Genomic DNA, 27,319 nt, shown 5'->3' with positions numbered 1-27,319 from the left:
CTGGGGATTCTACCATAGTTCCCACACGTGAACCTGAAATTAGTAAATAATAATAATAATAATGATTGCAATAAAACTTCTTTCACATCACGTAAAGGAATATTTCTGATATTTACTGGAAATTTCCCACCTTTTTTGCAACCCTAATCACAACAGCCTTGGCCAGCTGACCAATCAGAGCAGAGTAGGCTTATGGAAGGGAGAAGTTTGCAGACCTTAAACTCAGAACTGTTTAGGACAAATCGTTTTGAAATCATTGAAAAATTATTCTTATATTAAATGTATATTCTGAGAAAATAACAATGTTTTGACCTAAGATGCATTTAAACCTGTTGTAGGGGACTCTTAACACAGTATCAGGGCACTTTAAAATACCACATGACCGGCTCTTTAATTGAATCACATTTTTAAAGGGAAACTGTTTTCAAACATATAGATGTTGCTCATCACTCATGATGGAAAACTAATTTTTTTTTTTTTTTTTTAATGAAAGTTACAAAATATTTCTATTTCAAATAAATGCTGTTCTATTCTTATAAAAAAAAAAAAAAAAAAGATTTCTGAACGATCATATGACACTGAATCCTAAAGTAATAATTTATGAAAATTCTGCTTTGCCATCACATAATCAGTTTGTTTAGTGTAAGTTTTTTTGTTATTGTATAAATATTTATTAATATATATCAGAACAGATTTTGGGAAATTTAGCATCACATCACTTTCTCATTAATAGATCATTAATAGACAAATTAAGGACCTCATTCTGGGTGCCATCAGAATGTGAGTTCAAACAGCTGATAAAAACATCACAATAATTCACATGGTATGGTATGTACAGTATACATGTGTATACTGTTGCAGTGTTGAGTGTGCACTGTATATGGCGTCCTCTATGAATGCTGACAGACTAACAGGCTCTCAAACAGTGACTGACACCTTTGACATGTTTCTGTGCAGCAAGCATTTATTATGTGAGAGTTTCTAGATTTATGGACTGGTCGAGTTGCAGCCTGACACAGATAGTCTTGGATACAAATGCCATCCATCCTTGCTTTGAGTGTGTTAACCGATTTGTGGGTCAACATAGCGAAATAACAGCCTCAAAAGTTATAAAAAATGCAAAAGAACATATATATATTCAATGCAGAGCACAAATTAAGATGGATTGGCTTTACAGATACAAACGATTATCTTAAACGTCTCTTATTCTCATCAAGGCTTCACTTATTTGATTAAAAATGGAATAAAACAGTAATATTGTGAAATAATATTTAAAAGTAATATATTCCTGTGGTAAAGCTGAATTTTCAGCAGACATTATTCCAGCCTTGAGTGTCAGATGATCCTTCAGAAATCATTCTAATATGCTGATTTGGTGCTCAAGAAATATTTTATTATTATTTAAAAAGTTGCAAACAGTGGAAACAGCCTTTGTGGAAAATGTGTTACATTTTTTTTTTTTTTTTTTAGGATTCTTTTTGATAAATAGAAAGTTCAAAAGAATGTTCTTTATTTTAAAAAGAAATATTTTGTAACATTATTATTGTCCTTGAAGAATAAAAGTATCACTGACACCAAGTATTTAAGCAGCATTTATTTGCTTTCATCTGCATTTTGTTGCATGTAGTTTTGAATATGAGTGGACATTTGTGGGAAACTTTGATACGGTTAACACCATTAAAGTGAAATACATAATACTCACTGGATCAGACACTGTGGTTTCCCTCTTCCCCCTTTCTTCCACTTATATAAAAATGTCCAAACTGAGGTGAGAAGTGACCTCTTCCATGTCAAAAATAATCCAACTTTTAAAAACGTCTTACATCCTCTTGATTCCCGTTTCACTGCAATGCACATATAACTGTTTTTGAACAGTGTTTTTTTCTGTGTGAACAGCTTTTTAGTCATTCTGTACTAACTGCTTTCTGTAAATGTGGTTTGGTGAGGTGTGTTGGCTGTATAGCAGCTGGGCTGTGCTGTTCAAACCAGAATAGATCTAATGGATGGAAAATCCAATCATGATTGATTGTTCTAATTCATTTTTATGTGTTAATTTAGTTTTTTTTTTTTTTTTTTTTTTTTTTTTTTTATCACTTTTAATCACAATAAATGTTCAGCCATGAAACTAGTTTAATAACTGAATGTAATCTAACTTAACACCAAACCTTTTTTTGTCTATCCACAAATCTCATTTAGAATGTGTTGCATAATATTGCAAAAATGTTGCATAAATCTGACTCATTCCTCTTAATGAAGACTGGATGTAAGAGTCATCCGGATGTTTCAAACATAGCGCTGCCTCTGACATTATAACAAGCTGGTCTCATTTGCTTGTACTGTGACAGCCCTTTGGCTTCAGACTGCTTCCTCTGGAGCAGGTTCTCACCGTTGACTCTGTGTCTCTGTGGGGAAGGCTGGCAGGTAGTTCTTCAATATGCCTTTTCCTGCTGTGAGGCTGCAGCGTGGGCTCAGTGGTGGATTAGCCTCCAGCTCCATCCATAACTGTCCATCAAGAACTTTTGTTCTGGCACAGTGTCGATCATACTTCCTCTCTCCATTTCATCTCTTTCTGTCCCTCTTCCCCATCCATTTGTCTTACTCTGTCTCATTGTCTTTGCTGCTCTTCTTTTCCAGTGTCAATAAGTGTCATCTGCTATTATTTAGATACATACACCTTTAGCAAGCTATATTCTGCAATATAATATACAAGGTATAATGAGGCAAGATTACCTCTAGGGTATGCTCTGCTGAATTTTGACATTTCTGACAACATTATGATATTAATTCGACAGATCTATTTTTAGTCTGTGAAATTAATAAGATGCATCTAATTTTAAATGAAATCTTTTTTACTGAAACTTTCAAGTTAACAACATGTAAAAAAGGATTATGTAAATAATAATAATAATAATAATAATAAAAATCAGCTGACAACTGAAACCAGATTACCCAATAGTTGGTTGCAAAGATAAGGTTCCTTTACTAGGAAATGTCCCAAAATATTTCCTTTAATAATATACTGAATGATAAATCATCACACTGTATAAATATTACACATTACAATTAAAAATTAAAATGATCATTAAATGCACATTGTTCTCAAATGTCTTTCCCTAGCTTCTGTCATTTTGGTTGGATAGCACTTTACATTACAGTCCTGTTCGACATGTACAAACTATATACTTATTATAATAATTACAATAACTAGGAACTAACCCTGAACTTACACCTAAATCTAACCCATGTAGCTACCTTATATTGCACAGTACTTTCTTTGGTAAGTTCACTGTAAGTACACATGATTGCACGTATTGTAAAATAAATTTCATTTTTCACTATCCGCTTTATACTTATATATCAAGGCCAGCACTGGCACTTTGTGTTTTGCATTCTGCATTTCTTAACCATTTTCTTTTACCATACCAAATTAATGCATTAATTAATTAAAGCATCTTACTGTTAACTCAACACCGTGATGGTCATTCTTTTAAAGTATAGCTTACATTCTGATGTAATATATAACTTAGTACAGCCACATAGCCTTGAGGCACATCTTTTTCAGTTGCAGTTCTAAAAGTTATGTAAGGAACATTTCACTGTGTATTGTGGTGAGCAGCATTTGCTGTAATTGAAAGGCAGAAAAGGATAGTTTCAGCTGATTTTCTCAAACAAAATTCCAACTGTTCTCATCTAACAGACTCTTCTTAACTTTTATCCATGAAAGAAAGAAACTTACCATTGTTACAGATAGTCCCAGTCAGCCCTTCTTAGGTGTAAAAGTCACAGGCACAAATAAAATAAACAAAAACAAACTGCACCATTATGTAGAGGCTAACAGCTTTTAAAGCATGCCAGAGCTATTCCTAAAGCTGAAGCTGGAAAAAATAAAGGGAATGCATAATATGATTGAATTGCTGGCACAGGGGTCATGCAGTCATCGCATTTTCTCCTCAGCAGGTCTTAACCGAATATGCGTTGTACTTAAGCTGTGTGAAGGTTTCTCAGACCTCTCTTTAAACATTACTTTTTTTTTAGCTTGGAGAATGTACAGGATGGCAATTTCAAAAAAGCTTAAACTGTACTGTGGCTTCCACTGAACCAGATACTAAAACAAACTCTCCCAGCTGTTGAAGAAATGATGTTCAGGGTTTTATCCTCCTGTGTCCGTTGTGGCTCAAATGAAGGACATTTCCAAATAGGGTGTATGTGTGTGTGTTTTTGCGTGACCTTGCAGAGAGTTTGGGCGCTGGAAGGTGAACAGCCTGGCTCTGGAGAGAGAGGACAATGGCGTGGCTCTACCCCTCGATCCAGAGTTCATGCAGACCATCAGACAGTTGGGCCGCAGACCCACTCTCAGTGCCATTACCGAGAACATCATCAGGAAATATGGCACACACTTTCTGCTCTCAGCTACACTCGGAGGTACTTGAACAAAGCTGACTGTTCATGTAAATTTATGCACTTTGGCAGACGCTTTTATATGCCATTTTTTTTTCTTTTTTCTTAAATTGTATTCTACTGATTATCATAATTTCCATAGAAAAAAAAAGAAAATATATATATATATATATATATATATATATATATATATATATATATATATATATATATATATATATATTGTAACTTGTTAGATGTATCTATATTTAGGATCATAATCGTATTAATAAGATTTCATAAAATGTTCAGATATACTCATGTCATAACTATGCATCTGTTCAGCATTATGTAAAGTGTTAAAGTCTTTTAATGACAGCTTACGTTCTCATTATTTATAAGTGTTAGCATAATACATTTATAGAAAAAAAACATATTTTATTTGATAAATGATCCATGTTCTATTCCCTTCAAGACATTTACTGTATAGACAATTCCCTTGCTTCACTCTTCCTAACATAAACACAAAGAACATTCTTCAAGAAGCCATTTTCCCCAGCGTTCCTCACTCTTTTATGTTGCTGTGCCCTGTTGCAGGTGAGGAGGCGTTGACTATATTTGTGGACAAGCGGAGGCTAAGCCGGACGGCAGACCTTACTGACTCAAACGGCACGGCTGTGACTCTGGAGGCCCTGCACCAGCTGGCTGCCTCCTACTTCATAGACAGAGAGAGCACTCTGCGCAGACTACACCACCTCCAGATTGCTTCCACTGCTATCAAGGTAACCCTGTGGCCTAGATGCACTCAGACCTGGGGACCTGACCCCACGTTTGAGTGCTTATTTTTGGAAAGGGGTTTGATTTGAGCTCGGCTGTTTCTGTTGTTTTGCAGCTGCATCATTTGGAGATCAAAAGAAGTGGGTTAAATGTTAGAGAAGCAAAGCAGTTTTCCCTTCATTTTTGTTCCTGTGTTTTCGGTTGTGGAAATATGAGGTATTAATGAATCACAGGTTTGAACAAAATGATGTGTGTACACACAGAGGAGCATCTGATAAAGTTCAATTGTGTTTAATAGGCACTGTTTTTACACACATATTCAGCTTCAAGCTCTTTGACACATCAGTGTTAATTTTGACACGAAATTTTAATTTAGTTTTAGTCTTAGTCTTTTGACTATAATTCTTTTTAGTTTTAGTCAAGTTTTAGTCATCTGATTTGTTTTAATTTTAGTCTTATTTTAGTCGACTAAAATTGCTTGGTATTTTAGTCGACTAAAATAAGACTAAAATCAATAACAGATTTACTAGACAATTTTTTTACAGCTGGTATAGGAAATAAACTTAACCAAAATATATAAAACACAAATTCAACTTTATTTCAACACAACTGTGTCTTTATTTCGATTCAAAAGCTTTTATGCAGCAACAAACACTGTCATGATAATGTAAACAATAACTAGCTGCCAATTGAACATCAATAAAAGAAAAATAAAGTTAGGTCCAGGACCTTAAAGCTTACAGCTGAGCTGAACAATAAGTGCATACATTTAAAGTAAATTGGGTGGATAAAAAAAGTAACAAGATTTTATAAGGTATTCATTTGTCTAGCTATATTGTATGTTTTAAATACTACAATATAGCTAGATTAGTATGTATAATGATAGGATTTGAACATTCACGTTTCACATGACTAATATAGAAATATTTGTGATATTGTCAACAAATAGAACATTATAAAATATACTAAACATTAGTATTAATCAAATGTATGTATCATAATATTACGTATTAGTATTGTGCTCTCATCTAACTTGAAGAAGGCGCTATTTTACATTACTTTTCAGTTCGTAATATTTAATGCTACAACATCTACGCACTGCACTATTCCAATTTTGCTTAGCTCAATAAACAAAAGAACATCGTTGTGAAATTACATTTGAGAAAATGTCCGGGTGGCTCGTCTGTAAATGTCTTTTCAAATTGGTTGTGTTCTTGCCACGAATGAGCGCTCCGCGTGCTTTACGCTTTGTTTTGTTTTGTTCGTCGTCAAACGTGAAGTGAGCTGTGGACATTTTGTCGCTTTTTTAGACATCACCTCTTCGAATGCCAACTTCCCGGGAGCTCATTTAAAAACTGAAAACCTTCGCTTCACGTCTCAATAAGTCAGGCTCGGACTGGTTCTCTTCTCTCATGCAGTCTGGCCTGTTCCATTTTGCCGGTTCTTTTGCTCATTCCTCGCATCTCTCCCGTCTGCTGATTTGATTTTCGTCACAGTCTATTTTCGTCTCGTCCTTTATTCGTTGACGATAATGTCAGTCAATTTAGTCATAGTTTTAGTCTCCATCAGTGCCTTCTATTTTAGTTTTCGTTTCGTTTTCGTCCGCAAAAATATATTTGTGACGAAAATAATGACGAAAATATTTAGTCAACGAAATTAACACTGTGACACATCATACATCAGCTAATCCAAAACAAGTTACCGGTAGCAAGTAATATGTGTCAGGTTAGGGATTGTGCTTGAAACAGTAGCCCACATACTCTGCGCTATGTGCATACTTCTGCAGCATGCATCATACACTCTCCTAAATACTTATTGGAAAGTTAGAGTTAGAATGGTTTGAAAAACAAAGGATGATTCTGTAATGATATCTGTCATACTGCTGATTGATGGTATTCAATCAGCATCGCTGGAAGAACGCACAGCTGTTGGTTCCGGAATTTAAAGAATTGAACTATGTTCCATGTTCCTGTGGCTCAGTGATAGAGTATTGCATTAGCAGCACAAAAGGTTGTGGATTCGATTCCGGAACACACATATTGGTAAAAAAGAATGTAATAAAAATTTGGATAAAAGCGTCTGCTAAACGCATAAATTTATTCCCTATTTCACTCTAGTTTATTTGTGTTTACCTTGTCTCCTGACAGCAAGTGTCTTAGCTTAAGAGCTTTTAAGTTATCATGATTGAAATTAGTAGATGGGGGTCCTTTCAGATGCCTTTATTTTGCTTGACATTTCAGGTGATTGATGTGAAATATTCTCAGGATCAGCTGTCTTTAATTCAGCCCATGGATTTTTACCTCACGTGGATGAAGACAATGTAATGTGGATGTGAATACACCAAACTGGCGATTCTTTCTGTTGCAAACTTACAACGTTTTAGAGAGAGTGGTCTGCTCAAATGGAAGAGCTATTTTCTTGGGGGAGGGTATAGAGGGAATATAGCAAATAAATTAATAAATATAAAGGTGCAGGTGGAATTATGCATCAGTGTGACAAATGAACCGTTCCATTTCAATAATCTCTTTGAGAGCCCAGTCCATTCCTCAGCCATTTTGAATATAAGTGAGGTGTCAGGCTCTAATAAATAATAGACTTATGAGGAGGATTTTCTGCATCGCAAATACTAAATGAATCTTTAACCTCCACAGTCAGAGATGACGGTGGACAGGAAAACATGTAACAACCCACTGAATGGTATGTGTCAGTACAAATGTCTTATTCTGCATGTCCATATTTTAGATCCCTTAATTCTACTCAATACCTAAACTTAACAACTACCTTGCCACCTATTGATAAGCAGCAAATTGTCCCACTTTCGGAAAGCAGCCTGGAGTTATAAGATTTGCGCAGACATAAAGCAATTTAGGTGTATTCGGTGGAGTATTACAATCAAAAACAAATCCACTGCGTCCTCAGTGGCTCTAATGTCAGGAGAAAATGAAGAGTCTTATGTTCACTTTTACATCCAACTACAAAACACCTGCATTGCTTACAAGATATTGTTGTCACTACAGCTGCTCGAACGTGGAGAAAATGGTGGACAGCGTACAACTGGCTGAGGGCAAAAATATGCTAATACGGGACAGTCCGTCATCCGCCATGGGCGAGACTTGTGCAATATGACATCATATTAGAAAACTGAAACAGTTTATGCAAATTTGACTTTATGCAAGAACGCTGGTCACGTATTTCTAGTAGAATTTTAGCCAATGATTTCACTTCTGTATATGTACTTTTGCATGGTTAGAAAAAACGAAAGTTCATAATGCTTTCAAATGCCCCTTAAAATCTATTTCAAGCAAATACTTTTCTTGAAAAAAAAAAAAAAAGTTAATTTCTGACACTGCTAGTGGGACAGTCCATTTGTTATATATAGGTCTGGTCTCATACAGTAGGTTTTTTTTTATATATATAAATTATGAGTTTTATAAAAATAAATGTGGAGTTCATGTAAAATACCATTTTGACAAATTTGCTGATTATATTAGATAAATTGACAGCTACGAACAGGAGGAACTTCACTGATGCCAAGCTGCGAGTGTTGTGCTGTCTGATACAGTATAGTGCAACATCATTGCAGTCACACAATGCTATCACAGGACCAACTGCTGTGGGACAGTAATACAGGTTAATAATTTACCATCCTGTGAAAATAATTAAACTAAATATTTTGTTATAAACTATAAAAGTCATGTATTAATAATCTATTTAAATATTTGTTAAATATTTAAGTAGAAATGTATTTAGAATTATGAGAATTTATTTCAGACTTAAGCTGAAAATATCTTGCCTTATTCACTGACCTGAAACACCCTCATGCCTGTCTCTCATTGTCACCTAATTCTTGTTTGAAATTAAGAAATTATTTTGTTAATATTCATACAAAAATCGTACTGTATATGTTGCATAAACACACATCAGTCAAAATGAATACAATATAAGTAAACACGTTATCTGGATAGGTTAAAACTAATAATGAAAAGACACGTATAATTTCTCTAAGAGGTGTTGATGGTGCAGTGGATAAGACACATGCCTTTGGTGTGAGAGACCCGGGTTTGAATCCACTGTGAGACACCAGTGTGTCCCTGAGCAAGGCAGTTAACCCCTAGTTGCTCCAGAGGTGTGTGTGACCTCTGACATATACAGCAATTGTAAGTTACTTTGGATAAAAGCATCAGCTAAATGAATAATGTAATGTAAGCTATAAGAAACTGAGACTTAGCTAGTTGAATATAGCATGAAAATACTCAGCCTCAAAGTGTTGATGTTACTTGAAACATCTTCTTATTGTTAGTGAAATCTGACTGCCTCACAATGCAGTTAGCACTGTTCACAGTAATCGGTGGAAGCTCTTTTAAAAAGTGAGTGTAAAATATCAACTTCTCCTGTAATGTCTCCACAGTTAATGCCAGCTTCAGGCACTGCACCTGATGTAAATGAGCTGGCTGAGGCAAAATGCAGAAGTTATTGAGCATAAAGCCTATTGAGACTTAGGATTTCTTGGGATTAAAAAAAATAATAATAATTGTGAATGGTATTTAATTAGGGTGGTTTTGTCCACACTCTCGTATGTAAAGGTGCATTTTGCATCTGATGTCCCCTTTAAAAATATAGACGATCCAGACATGAAAATGTTGTTATCATTGACTCCTCTTCATTCAACCAAAAGGTGTTTTTGGAAGTTATTTTGAAATGTTGGTAACAAAACAATTACAACTTTCTTTCTTTTTTTGACAGTGAAAGCTAGACTGGTTCTATGGCAATCTAAACAGTTTGGTTTACCAACATTTTTCAACAATATATATATATATATATATTTATATATATTTTTTTTTTTTGGCTTGGAATGACTTAAGTATATGGTGACGATTTTGATTTTTATGTGGACTGTCCCTTAAAATTAAGCATACACATAATTTTTATATATAAAATATATGGCCTTTTTTATTTGTATTCCCTATTTGCATATGTACTGTAATACTCATATTCTTCTCTGTTAAGCAATCATATAATAATTTTGCATGCTATGAATTCTCTCACAAAATCTGTGGTAGAGTATATGAACTGTAGAAAACTTTATGGAAGATTATAATTCAGAGAAAGAGTTGGGCATTTTGCCACTGGTAGTGCTTTGACGTTTGTCTGGGTCATCAGTCAAGCATCCCGAGCACAAGCTGGGAGGCATGAAAACTCTGCCAAGCACCTCGACAACTCCCCCAGTCTCTCCCTTTTAACTGCCATAAACCAGAGCGAGAACTTCCGAATCCAGCTGCGAGGAAAGAACGCTTGAAAAATCAAAAAGAATTTCAAGCTAATGCGTGCAGATGAAGCTCTCTTGTAGAGAGCATGCCTTTGTGTTCCATTCTAAGATTTCACAAGCTGGAGCTGAGAGCATTAACCACTACTAGCCTCGCCGATGATTCCCTGCTGCTTTCAATAAAGTCATATTTTCTGTAGAGAAGGGTATAATTCCATTCTAATGCACACTTTCCACCAATGATAATCTTCCCCCATAGCGCCCACTGAAACGAAGGGTATGCTAACCCACCAGAAAGGGACTTTTTATGAAAACAGCTGCAAAAATATCTCAAAGATTGTTTCAATGCAGTGTAAAAACATGCCTGATGCAAATAGGAAAACGCCTATTGACTAATTCTCTCTGATTAAACACAGACCCCATTCTAGCTGGAACTTTGTTTAAAGCAACTGTATAATAAGTGCCATTGCTTATGAAACATTAATGACATTTCTAGCGTATCAAAAAAGCTGGGATCCGCATCTTAAAATCCATTATTATTCAAATATGTAGCTACGCAGGCCCACTCAATGATATTTTCCACAGTCTTTGTTGAATTAATCACAGGTGGGAATTACAGAACTGTCTGTTTTTCCTCATTTACTGTTTGAGAAATGCAATGGATGGCTAATGTTTAGCAAATCATTTTAGCTACTTTTGAAGGATTACTGTCATGTTGTTCTGTACTTTCTATCTATCTATCTGAGCATTAAAAGTGAGGCATAGGGGCTGTGATTATTATGCTTTCTATTTTCAGTGCAGTGTTTTAGTCTCTAAGCATGGCAGTTAGAGATAAAAGAATGTCTATGTATAGAATGACACGTCTAGGATCGAGGGCACCGGGTCTTCTTTAATAAAGACAGAGGGAACAGTCTTATGAAGCTCAGAGTGATCTAGAGTGAATGTTACAAGTCACAACTGACCCCTTTCCTTGAATACATCCCTTCAGTCTCAGCCACACTGAATGCAGCCCTTGTACCAGTTACTGATTTCATTAAAGCCTGCTGCTGGAAGTTCTGATGTGGTCAGCACAAATAAAACACTGAAGATTGTTAAAAAAAAAAAAAAAAACAGTTTTCAGTCCATATGGTTTGTACTCAGCATCTATAATGGATGGCACATAGTGCATACTCAGGTAGATTCAGAATTTCCAATTCAGATGCACTAGCTGCAGCAACAGTTCTCAGTTTTTCTCTGTTTCATTATAGAAAGTTCTGCACATGCTCCGCTTCATTGGGCCCTTGTTGTGTACCGGCTCATTGCTATGCATAGAAAAACCCATCTTTAAGCTTGCAATTGGTCAATTTCCCTCCTAAATCGGACATCTGTCTTTGTTAGAAATTAATCTGCTGATCCCTGTAGAGGTTCCTTGGATTTTAATTAATTGCGTGGACGCGTCAATAAGAGGAATGAAAATGCTAGCTGTAGGCTTGCTGAACTTGTGCTTTTTCTCCTGATTCGGCTTTCACTTTCTCTCACTGGCTTGAAAGTTATTTCAACACGCTGAATAGAAATTAAATAAAGCAGCTCTCGATAATGGGGATTTGCTGCTTGTGTAAGACATTAGAAATGCTTCCTTGGCTTTTCCAGGTCCTCAGTCATTTTCAGTGGTTCACTTGCATGACAACAACTGCGTTCTGCTTGGAGGGTTCACTATAGTGTTTACTTAGTCTCATTTGATCCGCTTCACCGTTTATCCACTGACCCTTGAGTAGATGTCGAACAAAGGCAACTTTTCTTCCAACACAGAAGAAGAAGAGTTAGTTTCGCCTGACAGAAATTTTGGGTCACCATTAATCTACAAACATGACATGAAGACTTTTATTCACTCACTGGGGGATATATTAAAGAAGACAATGTAGAGCAGAGAACAATTTGTAAGTGACAGGTAGGGAGATATATTTGCCCACAGGCGGTAAGTTTTCTTCTCATGTGTCAGCCGAGCCTTGATATAGTGACTTTTGTCAGGGAAAAACTGAAGGTTTTGTCAGGAATGATTGAGCTGGGATTGTGCACATTTTAACACAAATCTTGGATGGGAACAAAGATACTGTGTTGATAGTTCTGTCAGTGAGGTGTCAGTGATATAGATGCTGTACTTTTATGCATACCTGTTTGTTTGCTCTGGAGCATTGATTCATTTGACTTACATCCGTTTCTTCTAACCGTTGCATTTCTTTCAGTATATGCTGTTCCTTCCAATATAATAAATAGATCTGAAATATCTATGTTGATATGTACAAAATGTATTGTCAAATTCAAGTCGCGTTCAGCCACAGGTCCATTAACCTTCACTATTTATGTATACTGAAAGTGCATTACGTTCACTGTGAAATATTGCCCTTCAGTACATTAGTGAATTTGGCCTAAATAATACCCTAGCTTTCTCAATAACAGTCAGGTCCTTGGTGTAACAGACCAATTGTTATAGTATTCTAGACAGACGTTGGAGCTCCTTTACAACATATTTATGGGACATTTTCATTATATAGTTATTATATTCTACCAGGAGTTCTACCAGTCCAACTAAAGATATAAATAACTATATTTGATTGTGCTAAAGTGGAACTATTAAAAGTATACTTTTAATAGTTTAATTTAAACATTTTGCATTTGATGACCGATATTATTCAAAGATCAGGCAATCCTCATCAATATTGTCATTAAACACATTTAAGGCTTAATATTAAGAATTGTGCATTATAATTTTGGTTGCACTTTATTTTACAGTACATGTACTTACATGTACTTATAGTGCACTTACAGTGTATTTATCTAAGAAAGTTCTGGTAATACAAGGTAAGTACATGGGATAGGGTTAGGTTTAGGGGTAGGTTCAGGGTTAGTACCTAGTTTTACATAGTTATTGTAATTACTATAATAAGTACTTAGTATGTACATGGGGAACAGGACTGTAAAATAAAGTGCTACCGATATTTTTATATCAGTAAGTATCGAGTGTTGGTAAATATGTTAATAGATTTTAACTATACTTACTGTAATATGAAATAAATGTGTTTTAAATATATGACTTTTTTTTCTATGGGGTGTTTAAAACCTTTTTTGAGCTTGTAGAAGCTGGATGTAACTTAGATTTCACAGGCCAGTCATCTGCCTGCTCTGCATATTTAATAGCCTCAGTGTCATTTCTGTCTCTGTTTTGCACAGAGTATTGTCATGTGCTTTCTCTTGTCTTCCCTTAAGGTGACCGAAACAAGGACAGGCCCTCTTGGATGCAGTAACTATGACAACCTCGATTCTGTCAGTTCCGTTTTGGTCCAGAGTCCTGAAAACAAGATTCATCTACAAGGTAGCACATTTATTATTTAACTATATCCCAGACTTTCCAGTGATATCATCACTCCTTTCATTTCATTCTTTTATGTTGATTTTGAAAGAGGCAGCAGCGTGTTCACAGAGATATTCGACAACCGTCTTTTGTTGTTAAAGCACACTTAGTCTTTAAAGGTTTCAAGGAAATTTGGCTTATGAAAAGTATGAAAATATATTTTGAAAGATGCTTATAGATTAAAGTTAAAGTTAAACTAGTATTTTATTATACAATTTAATAGTTTTAAGGTTGAAATAAGTCTCTTATGCTCTCCAAGCCTGAATTATTTGGTCACAAATATGGTTAAACAGCAATATTATAAAATATAATTACAATTAAAATGAACTGTTTAGTATTTTATTGTATTGTAATTGATTCCTGTGATGGCAAAGCTGAATTTTCAGCAGCCATTACTCCAGTCTTCAGTGTCAAATGATCCTTCAGAAATCATTTAATATGCTGATTTAGTGCTCAAAAAAAAAAAAAAAAAAAAAAAAAAAAAAAATATATATATATATATATATATATATATATATATATACTTTTGATTAATTTAATGTTCAAAACAAACTAACTAACTAACAAAAAATGCCTGATCCCAAACTTTTACATGGTAGTGTATACTGGTTTCATTTTTGTAATGCATATGATGCATTTTCATATAATTAATTTTGTTTTCTCCTAGGGCTTCAGGCCATTCTGCCAGAATACCTAAGGAGCAGATTTGTGGAGGCAGCTCTCAGTTATATTGGCTGCCACTCTGAGGGCGAGTTTGTGTGCCGGGATAATGACTGCTGGTGCAAATGCAGTGGTGATTATCCCCAGTGCAACTGTCCCAGTGAAGACCTGAAGGCAATGCAGGACAGTCTGAAACTCATCAGAGAGTCATGGATGCAAGCCAACCAAGAGTTTGAAGAGTCTGGTAAGATTATGCAATTTTAATTATTTTTTTATTTATTTTAATTTACCAGTAACTTTTCAAGGAACATGTTGAATAATTAAAATAAATGGAAAACAATTGTGTTAAGTTATTTTCTTCATTTACTGTACTTAATTTCTGTTTTAATAATAGTTTATATAATAGTTTTCTATTTTCCATGTAATTGGAAATAATAGGGAGACTAAATCTTCCAATTTTCTAAAAGGACTCAAGCAAACCATATATGTTTTATAAAATTGTTCTGTCATGTTCATGGGAGAAGTAGCAGTTTGTGAACAAAATTTATTTGAATCAGAACTTAAAATGAATTGGTTAAAAAAAAAAAAAAACAGTCAGAATGATTTTGTGATTCATGACTGGTGTGGTTCTTGCCAGTTCTCACTCGCTTTTATCTGTGAATAATGACTTAATTTTCAGTCTTTTGTACGTTTTTGTATAACTTAATAACACAGAGTCATATGGACCACTTTTATGATTGTTTTATTCCTTTTTTAGTTAAAACTCTTAGTCCCAATGCGGAATAATTGCATGGAAAAGAGCGACTAGCACAATTCTTTTATAATTCTCCTTTTATGCATACAATCATATGGGGATAGGCAAATGAGAATTATTTTGGGGTGAAAAACATAGCATTAAATGGTTTTGCATGAGGTTTTATGGATATAATTTATTTTATTTTTATTGTAAATTACTCTTAATTCAGAGAGGCCCATGGTATGCCAGCACCAAGTTAATTCCATCATGCCGCATAGATCTGTGTATATCCCTGACACATAGTGGGGTGACATTACACAGTGATTGTTGTCACCTTGTTAGATTTGATGGCTGACAAGGAAATAGTAGGAAGTGCTTCCTGGGATCTAGTGTCATTGTCATTGTGGTAAAGCAGCGTTTTGGACTTGGCAGGCTTACTTGTCCCTAAGCTAGGCACTGAGCCAGCACAGAGAAGGGTTTTGTGTGCATCGCAGCCATGTTGGAGCTCTACCTCCTCCTGCAGCACCAGCGGGGAGTGAAAAACCACTGCTTAATGACTGTAAACCAAATAAATAAACAACAATCATCTGCTGGAGCAAGATCATCTACCAGTCCGCTTCTCTATTTGTCTGGGGCATCACACAGTTTTTGTTTTGTAATGAAATTCCTAATCAAAACAAAACTTGGCGGATATCTAAAAATTGAACTTGTAATATTTTCAGTTACCTAATGTTCGATTGCATAAAAAAATCCAATTCTGCACAGACTGGAATTGTCAGGCTATGATGAGGATATGTGTTGTTAATTATAGCCACTGAGATCATTTCTTGTTAGATGTTAGGTAGGATTGATTGGGGCGTTGAGCACCATAACACGATTATTGATTTTTCTCGCCATGAATGAGAATGAACTTCCCTTTGCTGGAAGACATTGGTGTGGCTGAGATGATTCTGCTATGCTTTAACTACTTGCTATACTGTCAGAACTTAATGTGTTGTTTTTTGTTTTTTTTGATGAAGTTGAACCACATGTGCTCCTTCAAAATCATTTTGTCCTTCTTAGAAAAGGCTTTGTGCTTCTTAGCAACTCATTGAAAATACCCTGCTGTTCTCGCCTATCAGTGTTCAATCACACAGGACAATTTTCAATTTTCATCAAAGGAATGAAAATAACGTTCCACCTGCTCCCCTTCCACACCCAGTTTCACTGTTGACACATTTCGTCAAACATGACTGATTTCTTTTTCCCCGACATGATGCAAAGTCATTCCAGTAATTTATTCTCAACACTTGTCTGCCTTTCTAGAGGACTTCCAAAATTTTGTGAGGAGATTACCAACATTCTATGCTCTGAACACATCTGCTGTGCAGTACTTTTGGAAGATGGACCCTGGCGTTCAGCAGCGCTTTCAGCTGCTGGAGACTAGCACTCAGCAGCTGCTCAGCAAAGCGCAGCGGATTGTCGGCAAACTCTTCAAACTCAGCAAAAGGTGTCGGACTCAGCCCAAAATATCTGTGCCCAGGGAGAGGTAAGAGATTAGCCATGTTCCTAAAGGGTTATAACTGGAAATGTCCATGTTTACAATTGATTGTAAAGTGATGAGAGGTAAACAATAGTTTGACATTGCTTCCTGAAGGATTCAGGTTTGAACAGGCTTTTTTGGTAACATTTTATAAGATTCCATTTATTAACATTAGATTCTCATTTCTTCCAAAAAGATTAAGGGCCTTTTTGGTAACATTTTACTATAAGGTTCAATTTGATAACACTAATTAATTAGGTATCATTAAGAAACAATTACAAATTGCTAAATGTAGCATTTAATAAGCTACAGTTCTAGTTTAGATTTAGTTTTGTTTTTGTTTTAAGTTTTAATTAAGTTAATCCAATTAATTAAAATTAGTTAATTAAAATGTTAACTACTGTACTTAGTTTTCTTTTTTTTTTTTTTTTTTTACCATGAAAACAGTCAAAGTAGCTACTGTGGCATTAAAAAATCTAACATTAAAGTAATTTATTATTATTATCATTAATTCAGAATATTAATAATAGTATCAATATAACCAATGGATGCTTACAAGACATCAATTTATACATACTTGTAGAAAATAACATTAACCAAGAGTACTTGTTATTATTAAAATTCAGTTAAAGTACTTTTTATAATTAGTTCATGATACCTGATGTATTAACTGATGTTAGCAGACCTTACTGTAAAATATTACTGATATATTTTTTTTTCTTTCACAGATTGCAAAATGTTGAAAAACCCATGTTCATATAAAGTCCAAACCTTTAATTCTCCTATAACATCTTTAATTGTGATGATGTCACATACATATATTGTGCTGTTGCATTTGGACCTTCATTTTTGTTCCGCTTCCAAATGGATGAACTAATAGGAGATTTAAAATGCATGTCCTCCGAGCTAATTAATTAAGAAATGCCTTTAACACACTACTCCGTCCATATCTGAGGGCAATTGTGGCAAGCGTAATTGCGTTAAGTCTAGTATCCTGGCTGAAGTCCCAGCCTCTCTGAAATGATAGAGACTGTCCCATCTAATCATTTCAGGAGTTAGTGGATGAATTGGTTTTATCTTCCCATCTTTAGGCTAAAGTGCAGGTTGTGTTTTAATGGAAGACACAAGAAACAGGTAATTTATGGGCTCTGCACTGGCATGATAATGCAGTGCCTTTGGTAAGGGCTGTGGAAGGAGAAAGTTCACGACTGAGGTCTAAAACTAGTGTTCAAAGATGGTAGAGGGTCAGGGCTGTGGTAAAATGATTATGCAGACCACGCAGGCAGCCAAGTCAAGTGGAAACTACTTGAGTCAGATGAGGTGAAAGCCAAGTGTAAAGCGATGATCAGCTTTATAGTTGAAAGTTTTTGGTTCATTAATATTCATATTGACTTCTCAAAGACATACTATTCAGATACCCCCATATTATCACGCTGGCTGGGTGCTCTGGGATGACATGCAATACAGATGCTGCAGATGCAGAGTCATATTAATGCCAATGGATATCCTCTGATATACTGTATATTTTATTCCTTAAGGGACAGTGAGATTTTCAGCTTTCAACTTTTCACTAGAAACATTTAGTATAAGGGAAATATGTGTTATATTTTCTTGATGCATGTTAACAGTTATACAATTTATAGAATTTATTAACTGGTCAAATTTTTGATCAGCATAAAATAATGTAAACTTAATAATGTAAAGTTGGCCAGTCTGCTGTACAATCTCTAAATAAAAATTACACAGTATTTACTTACAAACAAAAATTGACTATTAATGTTATGAAAAATAATAATAATTGCAGATTTTTGCAGTGAAAATAAATAAATAAAGTTTTTAATAATAATGTTTATAATAATGTAATAATGTTTTTTTTATTATTATTACACCAATTTAGAGTGAATATTTGACAAGTATACAAGATATTAGACTTCATTTTAGTGAACTAACATGCATTGCACTAACAACAATTTGCGGGATGCTAAAGGAAATAATTACATGATTAATTAGTGTATTAAGCATGCATAATTAATGATTATTTTAATATTATTCTATCTTATAAACCTGTTAGTTAAAAATGTGAAGTAAACAAAGGAAAATTGCTTTACTTGACTTTATCTTGCAGCACTGGTGAAAACAAACATTTCCATATATGAGAATAACATCAGCTCTTAAGTCCAAGCGCAGTATGTTCCAAAGATTCCAATCATGAGCATGTGTTTGAAATGTTTCTGCAATTTGCCTTGATCTTTCTTCAAGAGCATCCTTCTTCTTTGATAACATGATTCAAGTTGTAGCAAAAATAATAATAATAATAATAATAATAATAATAATAATAATAATAATAATAAGAATACTAATAACAATAATAATAATAATAATAATAATAATAATAATAATAATAATAATAATAATAAAATAAAATTAAAATAAAGCAGATGCTTTTGAGGTTTATTGTTTTTTTTATCTCTGTCATTTCATCATTCACACTCGATTTATTTGATTTTCAAACTTCCTTTAAATTATTTATATATATTTTTTTAATTCCTTTTGTGAAACTGAATTTATCCACAGCTCAATAAATGTGTTCTTAAACTGCATTCCCATATATCTGAAGGTTTCTTTTGCTTTATGATTGCATATTACTTTGTCTTTCACTATAGCTTAATACACTGGGGCCTTAAAATATTAATCAAATACTTTAACTTTATGAATATGATAGCTGGACACTGCCTGACAAATGCTTATTCCTTCATTGGTGTAATTTCCGTAAGAAGAGCAAAAATGCTTATTGCTATTGTATATCTTCCATCAGATTTTTTTAAAAAAAATTTTTTATGGTATGAAAATATGGAAATTTTCAAGAAATTGTTTTCTCATAGAATAAATGTACATGCATGTTTTGTCTCTGGTGTGAATTTCCGTTTCGCTGTCAGTGAAATATGCTGACAGGTTGCTGAGGTTTCCTCGATCGCCAACCACCTGCATACTGACTGTCTCTCAGGCAGCCTGGTGCCATGAATATTTATTCATTCTGTTGCCATCACTTACGTTTTAATCCAGAGTAAATTGTTTTTCTCTGCCCAAGTGGTAATTCTATGGCTATGAAAGTCTTTAGCTATCTCGCAGGATAGCATAACAAAAGGAACTGTGCAATTGCTGAAATAGATTTTTGAACTGTGAAAAGAAGATTTGCCACATACGTCAAGCTTTGAAAATAATGAGTTGTTTATCTATAAGCCAGTTCAGAGGAGAATTAAGAATGTTTCGGGTCTTATTTAATCTTAAATATACACAAAATAGCATCCTTTTCAGCTTATAATTTGTCTTTCACTGATTTTTAACCAATGACATTAATATGTCAAAAATTACATCCAGTATAGCTTAATTTCACAGACTTGGTGCAGTAACAGACATGTCATTTGCTATTTTAGCTTAGGCTTTATAAATGCCATATGAGTTGAATTTTTACTCTGTTATTGTGCTTGGAAAAAACAAAGTGAAATGGAAAATGGGAAACAAGTACAATTTAGCTGATGTTTACAATTTGACTCCATGTGACAGATCGTGCTGATCCACTCCACTGAGTTCATTTACCAGTGGCTGCAGAGAGAATCATTACAGTGACTGAATATGCATGTTATGTTAATTTTTTGCAGGATGGCATTTTTTTCATGCTTATAAAATGGATGAAATTATTTGGAAATAATTTGGTGTCTGGTGTTATTTTTTTATTTTATTTTTTTAGTATTGATTCTTCCAAATTGTGTTTCCAAATCATCTATTATGAAGAAAAACAAGCTGTATTTTTCTAAGAATAAAGTATTCTTTCATGTCATTTTAAACAGCACATACTTTACTTTTTGTGTTTAGAGGCTGCTATATATATATATATATATATTGTGTGAGACTGTGTGTGTGTACACAATGTAAAAAGGTTTTAGGCTCTAAGCTATTGGAGAATGAACAAAATAAAACATGTTCCCATAAGTACCCTGATTAATTATTGTGACATCTTTAATACTACTACTTGCAGTACTTTATCTTTAGACTTTATCTTGGATGAAATTTAATATAATTTATGACTTTCAAGACAATCTGACTAATCACTTTAATTCCTTCACCATAGGCCTCACAACTACTGGCTTAGGTATATCCTCTCCATCATGTACTGCAGTGAGAACAAACAGATAGGCTCCTACATGGAGGAAACGCGGACCTGCTCCTGTCATTACGAGCACCCATCCTGCCAGGGCATTATCCCGTGCTACGTAGGCGATGGTCCTCACTGCGCCTCCTGCTCCTACGAGAACCGCTCTCGCTGTGCCAGCTGCAATCCCGGCTACATGCTGAGCCAAGGGTCCTGTAGGAATACCATACCGGATTCTACTGACAACTACATCGGGTTCGAGACGGACCTTCAGGACATGGAGCTGCGCTACCTGCTTCAAAAGAAGGACGGGCGGATCAGTATTCATGCCATGTTCATAAGCAATGATGTCAGACTCAACAACTGGTTCGATCCCAGCTGGAGGAAGAGGATGCTGTTGACACTGAAGAGCAACAAGTTCAAATCGAACCATGTCCACATGCTCCTAGGGATCTCCCTGCAGATATGCCTTACTAAAAACAGCACCCTGGAACCCGTGCTGTCCGTCTACATCAATCCATTTGGAGGTAGTCATTCTGAGAGCTGGATCATGCCAATTGACCAGAACAGTTACCCTGACTGGGAAAGGACCAAGTTAGACATCCCGCTTGACTGTTATAACTGGACCCTGTCTCTGGGTAACAAGTGGAAGACCTTTTTTGAGACGGTACACATTTACCTGAGGAGCCGTGTCAAAACGGCATCAGTTCAGGGGAACGGCAGCATCCATTTCGAGCCATTGGAATACATGGACTCTTCTCGTAACCTGGGCTACATGAAAATTAACAGTATGCAGGTGTTCGGATATAGTATGCACTTTGATCCAGATGCAATTCAGGACTTGATCCTGCAGCTGGACTATCCGTACACGCAGGGCTCGCAGGACTCGGCCTTGCTCCAGCTGCTGGAGATCCGAGACCGGGTCAACCGTCTCTCTCCACCAGGCCAACAACCTCTGGACCTGTTTGCTTGCTTATTACGCCACCGTCTCAAACTCTCTACCGCTGATGTTGTCCGAATTCAGACTGCTCTTCAGGCCTTCAGCTCCAAGCAGCCCAACTCAATGGAGTATGAAACTACCAAACTATGTAGCTAATAAGGCACTGCTAGGTAGCAGTTTGTTTGTAGCTATTTCAGTAACTATAGTTAAATGGCCTGATATACTTTTAGAAAAGAATATATATATATATATATAATTATATATATTGAAAAACTGCTGGGATACAGTGTTGATGGTGATGCAACAGTTGGTTTGTTTGAGCCACTGATGTAATGGGCCACTTCAGAAGGATGGCCAAATCTATTGCCTTTTTGTTTCTTAACTGCAATGATGACTTACGATAACTCATGCTTTTCCACTGCATGATATGGCACGGTATGGTTCCCTTTTGGGGGATTTTCCACTGAGTACAGTACCTGATACGTTCAATCTTCCTCTCGTTGATTTCAAAGGAGCGGATCCAGTGAGTGTCATGTCAGCTGTCTGATCACCCTGTTTTTCGGTGTGTGGTTTTGTTTATGTCGTCATTTCATGCGCACATGGTGTTTTGTTTTGGTTTTGATCGTTCGTCTTGCAACTATCTGTGGCGTTCCTCCCTCCCCCTCATTACTACAGTTTCCGCTTCTAATTGTTTGACTCCACTCACCTGCATTCAATGTTTGTCCATCTCTTCCTCTATTTATTCCCGTCTGTCGCGCCAATCGGTGCCAGATCGTCGTTCGACTACAGCCCATGTGTAGTCATTCTGTCTAGTCCTGCTCTGTCGTGCCATTGTCTGCTGCTACTGGTTTTGTTTTGCTTTTTCTATTTTTTCCCCTCCCTCATTTACTAGACCGGACCCCTATACTCCTCAGAAGTGTTTTGGTTTGCTCCGTGACGGGCTCTCTCGTGTTCTCCTCCCTCCTCCACTTCCTACGCGGCCGCGCCATCGGGCGCCCCCTGCCGGGTGTTTACGAAAGGACATTCAAGCCTCTTATTTTCCTGCTGGACATTTTTCTATTATTTCCCGGCCTGTTTTTGTTAGTTGGAGGGAGTTTTTCTTTTGGATTTTTTTTTTGAATAAATTCTCACACCATACCTGCATCTGTGTCCAGTTGTGTTCCTGACAGTGAGAGCTTGATGGAACGACGCAGAATGAAAATGTTTGTCGCGAGTTGCGGCAGTAGAGGAGTCGCAACAATGGACATGTGGATAATCCCGCCCACTCTAAATCAGTACTAAACTGCAGTGGAAATGCAAAACAAGTCGTGTGGTACTGCACTGAGCCGTAGCGAGCCGAGCCATACCACGCAGTGGAAAAGCACCAATAGTCTGATGGCCTCATTTCAGTTTCATGGCACACTGTAGAATTTAGCATCAGCCTCAGTGCTGATAAACGATGTGTGCGGTAGGACTTGTCCAGGAACAGACTCTTGATTTTTAAAGTGACTTTTATTTTCACCTCTTTATTCTCTTTAAGTATAACAGAGGCAGCAAACACATGGTGAGCCAAACCTTGTTAGTGTAATCAGGGGTTCCTGCGGTGTCTGGGCAGAATTCTGACTTTAAAAAATAAACATTTTGCCTTTTCTATGCTGTCTGTCAACACTGTAACTCTCAAAAATGTCAGTATCCTAATCAACAATAGATGGTTTTATTGATGCTTAAAACATTTTTTTTACGGTGTTTGTTGAAATATGAATGTAGGAGGAAAGCTGTTTAAAAATCACAATGCCATAAGCAAGGTACTTATTATATATGCTGTTTCATGTACATTTATTTTTATAAAATCTATTATTTGTGACAAGTTACAAAGGTAATGTCCATAAATTGTATAGAACATGAATTTGTGAATACTCTAAATAAAAGTCATTTTTATGTGGCATCTGTAAATATCCAATTGCTTGAATTGCACATTATTATTATTTTTTATTTTATTTTATTATTATTTTTTAATGATTCCTTGATATAGCCAATTCATTTTCCAAAATATTCAAAAAACAAAAACAAAAACACATTAAAAGCAACACCCACTTAGGAGCAGTGTCAACTTACACTTTGACATAAACACCTGATGACTAGTTCCTCAACTTTTTTTTTATAAGATCACCTTGAGATGAAATAGGTAAAATCATTAAGGAAGAAGTAGTGAAACTGCCTCAAAAGAACAAAAGTAAGGCAACTTTTTTTAAACTCCGAGATAACCAAAAGCTAAATTAGTTATTGATTAGTCAGCTGTGATATGTCTCAAGAAAGGGTACAGAATAATCATCCATTTTGGCAACAGAAGGGGCCAAGCTAATGAGAATTTAAGGAAGCAGTTATCAGGGACAGTTCACAAATATGATTGGATCTTTGTGATGAACAACTGGGGCATACTGCACAGCAGACACATCTGGAGGGACTTGTTTTCTACATATCCAGTTCTAAAGTGACAGGAGAAAGATTTCTGCCTAGACAAACACTGAAATTGTCTTACATTTGGGGTAAACAAATGCATTTTAGCTGTGATATAACAAACAGAGATCATTTTCTTAGATAGTTTATCTTCTGACTTCCCTGGAAATTGATGGATTTCGCTTTTTCAGGCTTCATAAATGCTACTTCCACCATCCATACTCAAGTGTACCACAAGGACTGAGTCTCTTATTAAAAAGAGGTGTGGTTTGTGAGTTTTACTAACTAAGGCTGCCATTACCAGCTCTCTGTGGCTTTCTTAAATTAATTTCAATGGGAATCCAATTAATGGCATTCTTGATTACTTAGTATGACGTTCATAAAAAGCAATGACTCCCAATTCTGTAATTTAATTAGTTCTTAAAGGATTAGTTCACCCACAGATGACAATTCTGCCACTATTTAATCACCTTTGTGTCAGTAAAAACATTTATAACTTTACTGTCTTTCGTTCATGTTGCACAAAACGAAAAAGTTTGAATAATGTTCTTGTGCAATTACAGTCAATGGGAACTAAAGCTCAATGATCCAATCACAATGGTTAACAGCCCACCAGGGTGTAAGATTATCCGTGACTAACGATTCATATTTCAGTCTCTTCCTCATACAAAGTTATAGTTGAAAGACTTGAAATAAAGTGCATGAGTCATGGACCACTTTTATGGTGATTTGACAACTCCAGTTTTCATTCACTTTCATTGAATTACAAGACCCAGCCAGAACATTTTTTAATTCACCTTTTGTGTTCCACAAAGGAAATACTGGTTTGGAGTGACATGAGGGTAAATAAATAATAACCGAAATGTTATTTTGAAGTGTGATTTCCCTTTAATTTCTTCTCCCTTATGTGCACTTTATACAACAAATTGTAATTGTTATTTGCAACTATTATTATTTCCAACTTTCATTAAAGCTGTTCACATGAGCACATTTATAAAGGGGTCAGAACAAATGGTTGGTCTTGCTACATTACTTCTAAGGCAAATTAATGTTAAATTCAAAAGCTGCTATTCAAAAAAAAAAAAAAAAACTTTTGAAAGATTTTGTAGGTTTTCTTGAAATATGTAATATACTGTAATATATATGGTCACCTCAGATCTAACATTTATATTGTATACATTGCATGGTCTCATCATGTTAGATTGTAACATTGATTTTCTGATACTACATACCCAAACTGCATACACGTTTTTAAAAGAAACCCCAAACTGCTGTACCTCACATTACATATCATTCCTATCACATGCTACAAACATGTACGAACCGTGAACTGTCTATACTGTTTGTTTTTACTCCTCCTATTAAAAACTCAATGTTCCCCAGAAGAGCAATCATTGAAACCTCATTCGGTGTTCTTCATAGTTCATCACACAAGCACAATCAAGAAAAACTCCCAAAGTGACACCATCTCCTTACTGAACACCAGCCGTCCAAAAGGAATATGTTCTCCCAAAGAAATGTAATGGTTTCACTAAAAGATAATATGAAAGTGCAATGGTGTAGGAATTATTTTCTCTTTTTTTTTTTTTTTAGGTGAAGGTGACACTATGACACAAAAAAATCAAATCTCCAGGAAAATCGTTTATGGTGTAACTTCATCTTATCTAGCACAAGGCGCCCTAGCAGTCTGAGGTCATTTCTAACAAGAATAACTCCCACTTATCTGGAAATGGTCTGAAGTGCATCTGTTTTATATGAGAGTGCACATGGCAGGTAATTGACATTTGTGTGAGCTGCATATTTGTAGTGCAAATGTTTAGGGGCATAAATTATATTTATGCACATTACATTTTGCTGCCTGAGGGGGTAAGTGAAACTAATTTAGTGGCAATAAAACGAAATTAATGGACTACACGCATTTGAGCACATAAAGAAGTGATTCTGTTTGAAAGTTATATTAACATGGAGAGTATGTAATTGTGGAAGGGGCTCATAAAAAGTAATGATTTTACATGCCAAAAATAAATGTGTCTCGCTGGAATTATCCAAGTTTCAATTAAAGATTATCATCTCCGTTTTGATCAAGAAAGACATGGATTTGGCCCAGTGGTGAAACCGTTTCAGCATATTTAATGAACTGGAAGCAGGGCATTCATATATGGCTAATGGTGGTGATATATGCTCTGGAGAAAAATCACTTAGGCATGTACTAAAATAAGAGTTTTGACATTGTTCTGCAGCCAGATAGATAGATAGATAGATAGATAGATAGATAGATAGATAGATAGATAGATAGATAGATAGATAGATAGATAGATAGATAGATATAGACAGACAGACAGACAGACAGACAAAGTCTGATGTCCACTAATGTCCACAAAAGGCAAATAAACAGGACAATACCCAACTTTTTAGGGGCGCAAGGAATTATGCACATACCTCATTTTTTTATCCAGTCGCTTCCCTGAGACATTTTTAACTTTGCGGCTTTAAGGTTTATGTATACTGCAATAATAAAGCTTATATATTGTGTATCACCATCTGAAGGTAATAATAATTTGAAAAAGTCCTAGTATGTAATTCATTTCAGGGCAGCAGTCTGCACTTTGAAGTCTTTTTTAAACGTCAGTTTTATGGATGCCATCCAGAGCTAATGAGCATTTACTTTGAGAGGAAAACAAGGAGTGTTATGTACTTTGTAATTTGCTTTAAAGCTTCATTGCACCTAGTTAGTCAAATCCTCAAATTCATAATGCATATACAGTATAGTTGCTGTACATACCACCTGCCATAATTGCAGTGATTTTACGCACAATCATCCAAAAGAGACGCCCCAATGCCATGCAGAGACATCCTTGAAATACAGAAAATTGCCTCTTTTCCCTCCCTAGAGAATGTGTCAGATGAAATCAACAGGGTGGGAAAATAATTGTTTGTATTGCATGCCATTGTTTCTCCATACAGTAAACAAAATGAAAGGGAATTCTAAGGATGAGTGGCGAACGTTATTGACACAAACCATTCTCCAGCAGTCTTTTGTCCCCATCTAATTCTGATCATCGACGAAAGT

General features: G+C 35.5%; 1 protein-coding gene across 2 annotated transcripts in view; it reads left to right on the top strand.

The window, feature by feature from the left end:
- The window catches only part of brinp3a.1 (bone morphogenetic protein/retinoic acid inducible neural-specific 3a, tandem duplicate 1), a 31,458-nt gene extending 7,713 nt beyond the window's left edge, over positions 1-23,745 (top strand). For both annotated transcript variants that reach the window (XM_052599733.1, XM_052599732.1), the window contains exons 3-8: positions 4,235-4,422; positions 4,975-5,159; positions 13,661-13,766; positions 14,473-14,709; positions 16,507-16,729; positions 20,853-23,745. In XM_052599733.1, coding sequence (XP_052455693.1) covers positions 4,235-4,422; positions 4,975-5,159; positions 13,661-13,766; positions 14,473-14,709; positions 16,507-16,729; positions 20,853-21,969 — 2,056 coding nt within the window. In that variant the 3' untranslated portion in view covers positions 21,970-23,745. The remainder of the gene's footprint in view (positions 1-4,234; positions 4,423-4,974; positions 5,160-13,660; positions 13,767-14,472; positions 14,710-16,506; positions 16,730-20,852) is intronic.
- The last annotated feature ends 3,574 nt before the right edge of the window (positions 23,746-27,319 follow it).

The sequence above is a fragment of the Carassius gibelio genome, chromosome A6, assembly GCF_023724105.1.
Source record: "Carassius gibelio isolate Cgi1373 ecotype wild population from Czech Republic chromosome A6, carGib1.2-hapl.c, whole genome shotgun sequence".
NCBI classification, from domain to species: domain Eukaryota; kingdom Metazoa; phylum Chordata; class Actinopteri; order Cypriniformes; family Cyprinidae; genus Carassius; species Carassius gibelio.
This window is presented reverse-complemented; position numbering and strand designations above follow the sequence as displayed.